We start from the raw sequence: 13,856 nt of genomic DNA, 5'->3' as shown, positions 1-13,856 counted from the left end.
ACTGGTTAACTGACAAATACCAAAAGCAGTCAGCAGGGAATTATCTGTGAGTAGAGTATATTCAGAGGGACCCACTTTGTGTTTCATTCAGTTCTAGATCTGATGTTGTTCAATGTTTTTTGTTGGTGATCCACAGTTTAGTAGCCTGTGATGTACATCCGATTATGAGTAGATCTAATTCTTCCCTCTGGCTTTCAAGTCTATAAATCTGTCAGATAACTTCATATAGCTGTTTTCAGTGAATCCCCACATGTAGCATCCGTGTGTGCAGTAAATGTGTCACTGTATTGCGTGCGCAGTCTACAGAACTGAGAGATCAAAATGCAGCCTAGTTGCAATGATTAGAACACATTCAAAGGTTGCTCCTCCTGGATTTCAGTCTTCTGCCACACATGGCCTCGCTTTAAGACCTAAAATGAGTAAAGTTATTGCTTCTTCAGCTTCCAGTTTTTACCAGGAAGTGTTCCTTATATGTATATTTACTCCGTACATATATTATGTAAAAAAAATGTGTAGAATAAAAGCAATTTTTTTTTAGGTCACTGATCTTTAGTACCACCATCATCTGACTTGTGAAGAGAATTTGCAAAAGTCCTTCCAAAATCAGGTGTTCAAACTGCAGAAAAGTTTGTATATATCTGTAGCCATCTTCGAGTTGATTTTAGCAGTGCAGTGTATAGAAAAGAAATAGAAATAGTCCTCTTGTTGTAGTTTGAGAAATTAAGGACAACTTGAAATTCTTGTCATGATTAAACTTTCATGCTTACATGTGTTTCCAGGTTGTATCTTTCTGATTATTTAAATCAGTAGTATCTAGTGCTTTCTCTTATGTTCTTCAAAGATAAGTAAGGAGTATTTTTATTCCAAATTTTCTTTGCTTTTATACAGCATTTTTGTCCTTTAGTGCAATCTATGGCAACAGCACCACCAGAAGGCAGCTTTTTGTGTATCTTTCATTTTGAAATACCTATGATGTTTTGCAAGGCAGGGCACGATATAATCATGTTAGATAGTGAACATATGTATCAACGTAATATTTTATATATAAAACACATTTTTAGTGAGCTTATTTTTTCCATCACTTGCCATTGTTAGTCTGATTTCCAGATTCATTGAAAATTCTCATGTTACTGACTAATGAATCTCAGAAACCCTTCTGAATGTAAAGGCACAGAGATCAATCATATTGCTAAGTTGCAGTTAGAACAGATGTCCTTAAACAACTATAAAACAGACATACTAAAACTGTATTTTATAACCTATGATAGTTTACCAAGAACTGAATATATGCTGTCAGGAGAAATCGTTGAAATGTAGGTTGTTTAGCAGCTGCTGTAAACTATGACAACCAAAAAGGAATGAAATAGCTTTGAATATTATACATTACCCAGCATAGCTATCAGTTATAAATATGAAAAACTTCTATTTTAAAATAGATTTACTTTGAAGGAGAATTGTAAACCCTTATAAAATGTGTGGGGCATAGATCCAAATCAATAATACGTGTACGTAGAACTAAATATTTTTAAAGACTTTATTTGACTGTGTCTTACCTGAATGTTTTCTTAAACCTTCAGTCTATGAAATTCCATGTTAGCTTTGCAACAATGTGAAAGACACAGTTCTATATCTTGCAGAGTATAATGTGAAGTTTAGACCCACACATATACAGGTTATCCAAGAAAATTTGCAAAGCTTGCAAAGTATTTCTGCTTAAATGCCTTGCTTTGTTCTAGAGATACAATAAGACCTTCTTGCCCTGTCAGGGAATTGGCCCATTCAGCTTCTTGGATAGTCGTTCCCACACTGCAGACACCACTTCAGATAGAACACAACCATTCTGGAGCAAGATCATATAGAAGAGAATTCAGGATATCTTCTTCCATGTGGTCCCTGATTCTCAGTCAGAAACGCAATGGAGAAGGAAGATTCTCCTAGATTGCTCACTGATATATCCTGCAACCTTGTAGTGGTATAATGCTCCATTAGCAGACTCCAAAATGTGTTCACCACTAAGACCTGCCTTTCAAGTAAGGAGTACTCACAGAAAAGAAAGATTACTTGTTCCCAAGCAACTTCCTAAATATAAATTCAGTCACATAGGCCTTGATCTGCAAAATATGTGAAAGGGTACCTCAGGTTCATACCTAATTTGTGGAAGGTCTTCTGGCCTCCTTTGTGATGATTCAGAAAAGAAAGCCGCTTAACACAAAAATGGTCTGGCAGAACTGAAGTCTGACAGACAAGAGGAGTGATATTTAAACCCAGAATTATTCCAACAGAGAGCTCAGTTTGACAACCCCTGCAGGGATGTGTTCACATCAAGTCAAATTGCAAAACTGAGGCAGACTATTCTTTACTATGAAATGAGACCAAAAATTATTTAGACAGATATTCTGGTTCATCGACTGACTAATTCACTTTCTGTCTCATCCTCAGTCTTCCGCTAGCCATCATTTGGGAATTGCACTATCCGCCACCAGGCAGAGTCATATTTGGCAGTAATTAGGATGTCATTCATCCTGAACATATATTTTACAACATCCCTCCCCACTTCCTGAAACCATGAGAATATATTCATTTTTATAGTAATTTCTGTATGAAATCAATAGCTTTCATAATGCTTAGAAATTATTTTTAGCATTTCGTGTACTGTATTGTACAAGTATTGTTAACATATGCTTATATTTTCACTTCTTTTACATTTTCTTCAGTGGTTTGTTTAGAACTGCTTTTGATGTGTGTGATAATGGCAGGGAGGTCGCTTCTGGAAGCACTACATTTATACTGAGAGAAAATGTATTTCTGAATTTTAGAACTACTGAATTTTTGTACCTGTTCATGAGTACAGATCTTTCTTGCAAATAACTGTTTTTAATGCCATAAACCAAATGTAGTTTTTAAGAATGGTCGGTTCTGCACAAATCCAACTACGAGTTCCTGCCCCATGCTTCCTATACACCTACAGTCCAGAATTTTCTATCAGACAGGACTTTGCCACCCTTCCCTCTCTGTTTCCTGACTCTGTCCCAACACTCACAGGCAGTAGAGAAATGACCATGTAGTCAACTCCTTAATTCGTATGTATTTCCACCCAGACAAGAATCATCTGTTAAGTTGTACTTTTGCACAGTTAGGATCTGAATATTCCTTTTAAATTTGACAGATAAGGAAGAAGACTATAAAATTCTAATATCAGAAGCTGCAAGTGTGTATTCTCATAAAGGATCTTTTACATATTTTTAAACATTCTGAAAGAGTATTTGCAAAGTTATTTTCTCACCATTATTTTTTGTTTTCCATAGCCTGTCAGTCAGGAGCATCACTATCAGAAAGAAATGAGCCCGCTTTCTCATTCCAACCCACGGTAAGATTCCACTTATAGCCCAGGCAGTAAGGATTCAGTTAAGAGTGTTCTGAATATTAAATGTGACATTTTTTGATTTAATCTTAAATCTCTTTTCAATTGCAACCTCCTCTCAGAGGGCTTTCCTATTGCTCATTTTAGTCATTGCCTGCAGTATGTCGGCGTTGTCCTGGAATGCAGAACTGAATTCTGCCTGGTTTGGGTGTACCACCGTGTATTTAACGTAACTGACATAGGCCTTGCTCCTACACCTGCTTTGATGCGTGATTCAGCAAATCTCCCTCATCTGACGTATACGCACTCTCATTTCTTTCTTTTTCCCTCTCTGCTTTGAAGGGTTAGAACTACAATTCTGTACATGACTGTCGGTGTCAGGGAATCCATTTGTTACAAAAGACTTTAATGTTACTTATTTAGACGGGGTTTTTTAATAGATGCCCAGTCAGCGTTACAATGCCATAGGATAGTTCAAGGGGATCCTGTCTACAGTATACTTCGGCTTTCAAGTTTTCACTTGATCTGTTTTGTTTAGAATCAGCAACAAAATCCCTGTGACTTTTATATAAGAGATGGGGATTTGAAAACAAGGGGAGAGGGTGGCTAGCGAGAAGTAATCAAATTGAGAGAATCAAAATTAATTGCCCAGTTTCAGAACTGCCTTGTACCTATGAAACCCCCCGCATCGCTTTGACAATTTTTTAACAGCCTGAACAAGAGGTGTACTTATTTCAAAAAGTACTCCTCCTGTTTCACTTTCACTTGGTGTGATTTTCACTTGGGTGGGATAGGAGGAGAGGACATTTCAGATACTTCTTTATCTTTTATCAACAGTATAAGATGTTTTATGATAGCGTACTGCCAGTAAGTTGTGAGGATAATATGCATTTCTCATCACACAGATGTTTTCAGTCACTTGTCTCACTTGCCATCCACATTTTTATTATGTTCTTGTTAGATTTTGTGAATTGAACACTATGAAACTTGCTGTGCGAGTTCACCCAGATGCACCAGTTATTGCAACGTGCAGCCATATGTTTCCTAGTGCACACAATATATCACTGGAATTACAAGTATAATCCCAGATTCCTGTTCCCTTTCACGTGTAAATCAAAGTGCCCATGTTGGTCTAGAAAACCTCTGTGCCTTGGGTGCTGGTTATCAAAGGAACTATCTCTATCCTTATGAATTGTTACAATGGCTGAGGTGGACAGAAACACTTGACTGTAGTCCCGAGGGTAAGGTAAGTACCTGCCTTGTGACCTTGTTGACACTTTGTCGAGGACTCTTTATTCCAGAATCGATTTCATAATTCTGATGGCATTAGAATTGCCTATATTTTAGTGCAAGCTACATTGTTCCCCTTCTTTTTGACCATACATTTGTTGAGTGAGGTTTTACTAAGTTATTTTTATGCATGTGCTAAAGCAATTTGGTACTCGGTACATTTTATATACTGGAAAACGGAATAAACGCCATTATCTGTAAAAATAAAGCATTTCATCATATCAAGTTAATATGATCAACAATGAAAACTTGTATTCCTTATAATAAAATTGTAAACAAAATAATATAAATTATGACTTAGTTCTTATGCTATTTCAATCCAGTACACACAGTAGACTTAAATTTCTCTAGAAATCATTTTCGAGAAATGCAGGCAAAGTATTCGTAAAATACCTGACTTGCAAGTGCCTCATAAATTCAGTAGCCCTTGTGAACTGCCAGAAAAGCATTATTGGGCTGTAAATACAGAAGATGACAAAATTATGAGGTCAGTTTGCATCATGATATAAAAACTGGAGATGATGTGACTTGAATACCATTATTCACATCATTACCTTTCATATATAATGGAAAACTCTGTAATGTTTTTCACCGAGGGTGTGTACCTAAATGAGAGGCAGATAAAATTAATGGTAATTCTATAACTTATTTCCTAAACTGTTTTTAAAGCCAATTTTAACAGGAAATGTATGAGCAACTGGAAAATGTCTAAATCTTTGTAGGCCTCCTGTAGCTATGTAAGGGAACATACAGAATATTTGAAAAATTGATGTATCATATGTAGATGAGTGGGTATAAATGCCATGGCATGAAGACAGTTATGCGATGCTCTTGCTGAAGCAAGAAATAGTTTGTTGTAAAGAATGATAAAAAATCTGACAGGTCTCAAGTAACTTTAAAAAGTGTAGTAGTGATGTTTTCTGGGAAATGAGAAGAGAGCAATGTGGCAGCTATTGTCCAGTAAATGTAGCTTCTGTCCATAATAAGATAAAAGAACAAGCCAGGAAAGAAAGCATCTGTGAAGATAATGGAAATACAGTCAATAAAAAGACCCAGCTAGATTCGTTTTCCATTGGTTCCACTGGGTAAAGGTCATAAGTCTGCCAACAACATTGCTACTGCAATACAAATCACCTCCACATCATGCTGCTTTGCAAGCTTTGTCATGAGAGACAGGCTGACTGCAGAGGCTACAGAGCCAGGTGAGCAAGATTCTGTGCGGTCTTTCAAGCCTTAGCTGTGCACTTCCCACTGCCTGCTGTGCCGTATGGTCCCAGCTGAACTTCGAACTGCTCTCTTCTCTCCAAATAGGGAGCTGTAACCTTCTCTGTTACTTCTTACTCCAGCGCGGGGACTGGAAATTGCTATGTACCCTACATCTGCTTAGTAAGCGTTTGTCTTCCAAAATATGTGTGTGTCATAGAAGGTTTGGAAGTCTGATTAAAGGAAATGCTGAAAGAAAGTAAATATTCTAGAGAAATTTCAGGCGTACTGAACTGCAAAATGTAGAGCTGCTCTCTGAAAAAGGTCACTTGAGCCTGATTTCATGAACTTTTTCTGAACTTCTACAGATGCTTTCCAGAACACTTATTTCTTATAAAAGCTGATTTTTCTATCTTTGAGAAAGGGTTTTTAGTAAGTTGAAACTTATCTTTATAAGCATTGCCTCACCAGATCTTCTGTTGGCATCCTACTCAACTCTTCCCAAGCTACCAAATAAAATTTGTTCCTCTGAAGTTCAAACAGCTGTTCCCCAGAAACCACACTGAAGTAGGACACAAATATTTCAGCATTTCATTGGGTATTCTTTCACAAGAAGTATATTTTACTGAAGTAATTTCATACAAAAAGTACACAGACAAATTTTCAGTTAGGTTTTACCCAGACATTTGACTCTACATGTTAAAAAAATGTATTCCCGTAGTGAATTTTGGGCACAGACATTTGATGATAGTAAATATCTGCCTGATAGGGACTGTAGCCAAGAATATAAGATCAGCACATAAAACACAGACATCATTTTATGAGAAAGTCTATTGATCAGTGGTCTCAAACCAAAGAATGAGTGATCAAGCTGTGTTTCATTCACAAATGAAAATAATTGTTAAACTGAAGTTGAATTTGTTGTCCCTATTAGTGGCTATTGGGTTTCATACGTTAGCAGCTCTAAAATCAAAAGCCTCCCTAGACTACTCCATAGATGTGGGGCTGACAGCTTTTCCCAGGGTGGTTGGAACCTGCAGAAGTTAATTGATATATCAGTCAATGAAGATGTTCTGTGCCTCTGCTGTGGGCTTGGTCAGGGTAACCTGCACAGAATTAGCAGGAGTAAATAGAACCGTACTCCCTTGTGAGTTCCACCTCTGTCTCTGCGCTGCTGAAGCTCACACTTGCCAGGCTGGTATGTTGCGGTTGCTCTCAAGTGGTAGGATTCAGGCCCATCCTCAAGACCAGCCCAATCGCTAACTTGTGAAATAAGCTAGATGTATCTGTTCTGTACATTCAAGTCAGTTGCTCCTTCAATGGGACTTTTGTGTTTAAATGAGTGGATTTGTTGTGAATAAAAAGAAACCTCTTAAAACTAAGAAGCATGCGAGGTCCCTAAAATTTTAAGGAAAACCAATGATATTATGAAGTGTTTGCTGAAATTGGTAAATGGACATATGATGCAATTCAGGCCAGCATTTTGTCTAGATTTATCTATAAAAAGTGTCACCACTGTGCTGCGGTTTAAATCCTTTGTAGCTTTGCCACTTGTGGGTGTGATATAAAGTTCCTTGTATCTATAAAAGGCTGATAAGGGCCTGCAGTCTTTGACAAACGATTACTAGTCACTGACCTCACTTTACATGGGCTTGGTACAGGCTGACTGAAGCAAGCTGTCTTGTCATTGTCACCTACATGTGTTACATTAGACTGATCAGGATGTCATTCTTCTCTCCTCTACAATCCAAAAAAAACCCAACCAAAAATAACAAAGTTTTCTTCCCCTTTTTTGGTAAAGGTATCTCTCCAATTATGATAAATGTTACAGATTCAAATTTATCGTCACAAAGATGACTTGCAGATTAACATGTTTGAGGAGGACAGTAACTATATACTTTTCAGAATAAGTTGCAGGTTTTACCTTAAGATTAAAAAAAGCAGAACCCATATCCTTAATTACTGCTTTATCCGTCAACGTGATTTTCTTATTTTTGTAATGATATGCGTGCATAGTAGTTCAGACAACTAATCATTAAATTGATAAACATGTTTCTTTAGCTAAATGCATTATCACTTCCTTTTAAACTTGATTACTGGTAAAATTTTGGTGAATTAGTTAAATATAATGAACACCTCTTTCTATGCATAACTCTGACCACTCTGTTGATTTTAGGAAATAAATTACGTCTTTTACTTTCTTTAAAAGTTTTTGCTACAGAAGTCTTTTTTTAGAACCTGCTGTTGCCATAAATTTTGCCATTATCACAACACCCGAAATTTGCATAATATATCTATGATTCCAGCACAAAAACACATCCACTGCAAACTCTCAAGTATTAAAAGTACGTTCAGCTTTGAGACTACCATTCCAGTACTCTCACCCATCCCAGGTGAAAACTAAACATTCCAATAGCTGATGCATGTGTTATTATACCACCGAGAGATTCAGTAAGATTAAACTCACCTACAAAATGGTGCAGTAAAAGGATTGTAGTTATAACATTTATTTGCACTACAGCAGAACTTCTCCAACACAATTTCTCTGTGAAATTCAGACACAAAAGGTCTTTGTCTCATGTGTTTCTGCTTAAGTAGCAGAATAACTTAAAGAAGTAATTTTAACGATTCAGTTTTGCAAACAAAGAAGCATATTTCTTTTTATGATTCATAACAAGATCAAAGTCATACAACTCCATTACTTGTGCAAAACAGACAATATTACATTATGAAGTATTATAAAATTGTACAACAGTTGTCAAAACAAGTGAACAAGAACAATGTATCACAAAATGTACTTTGGTTTTTCATTGTACTTGTTCAGTTACTTTACTCATCCACAAAATAGAGTAATTTGCAATAGGTCTCCCAGTCGTTAATCTGAATTAGCGAAGTTCTGCTGCATTTGTCAGGCTATAATATGCATGAAAAAGAACATGACAAAAGAAGCAAATGGCACAGGAAACATCTAATGGAAAAGGTTAAGAATTTTAATCATGATGGTAAAAAGCTTAGCTGCAGAAAGGTTGTTGAGAACCAATTGGCTAGCGTGTAAAAGCTTGTTAAAATAATCCAAAAATGGCTTTCCCTTGTATGGGAATCTGAGAACATGAAAAAGTGTCAGCATATACACTAAGGGTTTGAATATAAAACATGCTGTTGCATCTATATTAACATAAAGTAGTTTATCTCTTTTTTTGTAGTTTCAGGACTTACTGAGATATTTTTATATTGATTCCACCCTTTTCTGAATATTCCTGGGCCATTCAAACAGAGTTGTTTCACCGTACTTGTATGCAGAGATGGAGAATCAGCAGTAAAGGATTTTCCGTGCCTCTAAGATCTCTTAGATTGAAAGGAAGAGATAGGTGTTACGCGGTAACAAGTCGGGGATTCCCTCTTCACAGAGCGTCGCAATCTCTCCTCCAGTACTCAGTTGAACTCTTGCTATGGCCCTTTGCCAGCGTGTCTTCTTCCAGGGGATATCCAGTGTTTACGGATGACAAGACACTTTGGTTCAGCCACAAGGCAGCATCTCAGGTCTGAGTCCAACTTCTGACAACTCTTAGAGCCTTGGGATTTTAGGGGAGTTCCCAGGGCAGGCGAACTTCCAAACAGGATTGTACCGGGATCTCTTTTCTGGGGAGAAAAAGCTTACTACCACTAACCGACCACCCATCTATGGAAATATATATTTATTCCTCCATCCTCCTTCTGAAGTGGAAGCTTATTTAAATACAGACAAATCAGGCCCCTTGACTGACATCCCATGTGCATACAATGTTTTCTTACAGAGCAAAACTGTCTGGGTTTCCAAGGGCACAAGCGTCCACACCTCCCTTCCCTGATGTTCCAGTATCATTTGTGCAGGAGTGTTGGGTTTGATTCCGTTATGTTATTTCACAATTTTTGGTGATAAAACCTGATGTTTTTGAAGAATTAATCTGAGGTAGCGTACTTCTCACTTTGTGGCGATGATTGAGTTTCCAGCTTCATGCTGCACCGTTCATTGCATTGATATACTAAAAGGTCAGAGTTTTCTTGCATACAGGTGGTTTCTTTTACTTTTCTGAAAAAGAAAGGTAGTTTTCACAGACTAGGAACCTTCAACAGCATCGCATTCAATAAGTTTGATAATAGTAAAGTTAGTGCTCTGTTGAGTCATGTCTCTCCATTGATTTTTAAAAGCACTCTGGCTCCGTGTCATCCATTTTAAAAGTTAAATCTGATGCGGTCTACATCCAGCATGCACAGAACAGTAAGATGCTGGCAGTGGAGAAAAGGAGTTACTTTAATTGCAACAAGACTCGATAGGTGCTAGATTCAGGTGTTTCCTGAACTGGTCGAATTTTTTTTTTTTTTTTTTTAATAAATGGTTTAATTCATTGTTAAAAATATATAAAAATGGAGGCACATTCTACTTAATGGACACTTCATTAAATGTGGAAATCCATTTAATTCACTGATCAATGACTATCTGATGTAGTTGTTAGAATTTACATCTACATTTACAATCTAATAAGATTAGATTAATATGAAGGAATTTTAACACATCTTTGCAAATTTATTGCTTCCAGTGTCTACAGCTGATCTTCTGATAAACAAATCAAAACCAGCAAAAAAGAAAGGGCTAGTATTTTACTTAAATTAGATGATAAAACACTGGGTTTCTCTCCTAGCATCATTTATATTGCTAGTGAATATCAAGACTATAATCTATCCAGCAAGCCAACATGGTGATAAACTACAGCTTTAGTCTTTAAGTAAATTCCAATGTTAGTGTTATTTAACGGAAGCTATGATAGAAGTTTCGTGTATTTAACTGAAAAAGATTGACTAAATAGCACAATATATTAATTACTAAGCTGCTAAACCTCCAAATTCAGGTCATTCACATTTTCAGACTGATGCAGATGACTCTGTGTGCTTTTAATAACCTGCACAAATTTATTATTTGAACTTTATAATGAAAGAAAAATGGGATAGCATTAACAGATCGAACTTTCAGCTAATACCAGTCAGCATGATTATACTATATGCACTTGTAATAGCACCTTACGCTGTCTAAATATCTTGTTTTATAAGAAGAATTCACATTTCCACTTTAAGAGGAGCACTTGTACTTTTATGATCTCTTTTTTTAGTTGCTAATTCATTGAAAATTAAATAACCTAGGTTTTTTTAGGATGTGTCTCTGCCTCTGTTAGAAGAATGGTACTTGGCAGGTAGGACTTGCTGAAGTGGTTTGGAGGAAGGAAAAAGGCATTCTGTAAATATGCTCGTGATTTTGTAAATCTTAGTGCTAGCAAAAAAAAAGAAAGTTCCAGTAAGGCATACAGTAAATGAAGATATTATGTATTAGGGATGGAATGAATCTGTCATTTTGACGGATTGTGAGGCAAAGAACAGATTAACAGATTACTCATAGTCAGAATGCAGCTCACTGTGAAAAATGTGCAGGAAATGATAAGTGTTGGTTTGTGCTGATTTAATGATATTTTGAAACTACAATAGCACTCCAGGAGAATAATACAATGTAGCTCATGGCTTGCATTTTTTTAATCATCAACATATTGCTAGATTGCCCTTAAATACTTAGGATATTTCTTTTTAAAATAGAGCTTTCAATACATGCAAAGTCATATGGACATGTATATTTATGTTATTTTTCAAGATTTTTATTAAAGCGTGCATTCGAAAATCCTTGATTTGTATGTATAAGTATACTCTATATTCTTTTGGTAGTATATCTTCTTCTTCTTCTCTAAACTCACTCAGTTTTCCATTATAAAGATACTGTTTTTCCCACCTGGAGCTGAGTAGCACTGAACAGTTATTGATGTATAAATTAATATTTTATGTTTCTTGGTTTATGGCGTATTTCTGTAAGAACTTTAAGAACGTTCAAAAATTGAAATTATTTGAAACATTTTAGGTACAATAATGGACAATTTAAGGCTAAGATGCCTTCACAATTATTACAGACATACATAGTGGAAGGACCTGAAATTTTATTTCAACGTTTTTTCAAATATGATTGCATTTTGTACATAACACAAACACATTTTATTGTTAATAGCCTTCATAAGCCCTTGCTTCACTACTGAAACTATTATTAAAGGGTTTATTTCTGTGGAAATACCTCTATTAAAAAAGCCCTCCCATTACGCATACGTCATTAATATACTACAAAGCAGAACCCAAACAGATGTGTATAGGTAATCTGATTTAATTTAATGAAGTTACACATATGCATGAAGTTCAGCAGATATGTAAATAATTGAAAATTCAGATCTGCTAATCTAGAGGAGCCTGGCAAGTAATGCATGCGCCAAGAAAGATGTAGCAGGGAATATTTGAGGGGTGTTACAAAGCCAGGTGACTTTTTATTGCTTTATCTGGGAACTGAGTTAGTCTCTAACAGCCTTTCTTAAATAGATATAATTAAAAATCCAAACAAGTGAGAAAAATAGGTCTTTGTCTTAGCTGAATTGAATATTTAGGCCGTACTGAACCATACTTTTGATGTGAGCTGGTACTTTGCATTCGGTGGATCGTGGTAAGGTGTTACTTATTCACTTTGAGCATTTGCAGCAGAATTTGCTTCTGAGATTTGCTTCTAATTTGCTTCTGAGATTTGCTTCAGAATTTGCTTCTAATACCACATCTAATACATGTGGTATTAGATATTACTAATACAACAGAAGTATGTGCTGCAATTTTAGTTGATAGTCGCATAAGATGTCAAGAATTGGTCCTTTTTTCCTTAAAAATATGTTTATACTCTTGATTCATACGTTGGCATTCTCTGTCCCTTCACAGAGTTAGTCAAATTATCCATTGTAAAAAGTAATTCAGCAAATGTGCTCCTCTTATTATCACTCAGGCACGAGCCAGTTCTCCTCTTGTATTCGTAAAGATTTACTAAGTAGTTCATGCAGTTAAATATCATCTTTTGTGTTCTTTATTGGTTGTACTCTTCAGATGCTTAATAGCCTGTCAGTTTGACGTGTTCTTAATGATACAAAACTGATGTTGTTTTTTCACTCCCTGATTTAATATAGTGTAGCCCTTGCCTTGCATTTTTTAAGTATACTTAAGGCTGACTGAATAATTTGAGTGTTCCTTTTAATTCCTGTATAGTTGGACAAAACCATACTAAAACTTTGAAGTATTTGAATTTTGTTAATACCATGGATTAAATGATGCCATTGATTTAAGTAATACAAATTAAATCTGATCCAAAAGAAATGCGATGAAATATGCTATCTCAATTCACAGCAATGTTAAAAACTTTTACTAAGATTTTTACTAAGAGATTGATTCAGTCCAGCCAGTAGGATAGACTAAAAAGCAAAAATACCTGTACAAAACCAAAGTATCAAAGGTGTTCATTCAGATTTAAATCATTCCATCAAAACACTCTGATTCTTCGGATTTCTGTTGATGGTAATAATTTTGATACATTGTCATTGATAAGTGCTACTTAATAAAGCATCGCTAATTTTCTCAACAGATTTTATTGATGGATGCCATTTTCTGCAAAATTTAACATACTGTCATAGCACTGAAAACGGTGTTTATAAGTCCAAAACATTCTTTTGCTTTCTGTCACAGTTCAGCTATCATGTGACACTTCAATATATGTAAATTATTTTCTGAAAGTATTTTTTAAGAAAAGACTGTAATATAACAAGATTATATAACATTTTTTATTATATTTTGGCATGGAGAATAGCTTTCAGAATAATGAGCATTAAAGGTGCATGGTACTTTGCATACGTGTGGAAGCTATTCTGAGCCTTCGTACGCTGCAACTCACAATGTCAAAAGCCAATACTTGGCATTCCGCATTGTTATCGGGAAAGCTTAGATAGTTTATTGCATGTTGATTGTATTGATTACAGCTGGAGGCATTGATAGCATAAACAGAGTGTCTTTAATTAGTCGGAATGTGTGATTAGCTTTTCTGTTTTAAGGAGATAAACTAGCTTCTTAAAGA

At 35.8% G+C, this 13,856-nt stretch overlaps 1 protein-coding gene across 13 annotated transcripts in view; it reads left to right on the top strand.

Moving 5' to 3' along the window:
- Positions 1–13,856, top strand: part of CFAP20DC (CFAP20 domain containing) — a 99,901-nt gene that overhangs the window by 59,217 nt on the left and 26,828 nt on the right. For 11 of the 13 annotated variants that reach the window (XR_012589330.1, XR_012589328.1, XR_012589331.1 and 8 more), the window contains one exon: positions 3,306–3,367. The exons of the other annotated variants lie outside the window; for them this stretch is intronic. Coding sequence is in view for 4 of the 11 variants with exons in the window: in XM_074602705.1 (XP_074458806.1) it covers positions 3,306–3,367 (62 nt within the window). In the remaining 7 variants the exon portion in view is untranslated. The remainder of the gene's footprint in view (positions 1–3,305; positions 3,368–13,856) is intronic. 13 annotated transcript variants of the gene reach the window in all.

The sequence above is a fragment of the Larus michahellis genome, chromosome 10, assembly GCF_964199755.1.
Source record: "Larus michahellis chromosome 10, bLarMic1.1, whole genome shotgun sequence".
NCBI classification, from domain to species: domain Eukaryota; kingdom Metazoa; phylum Chordata; class Aves; order Charadriiformes; family Laridae; genus Larus; species Larus michahellis.
This window is presented reverse-complemented; position numbering and strand designations above follow the sequence as displayed.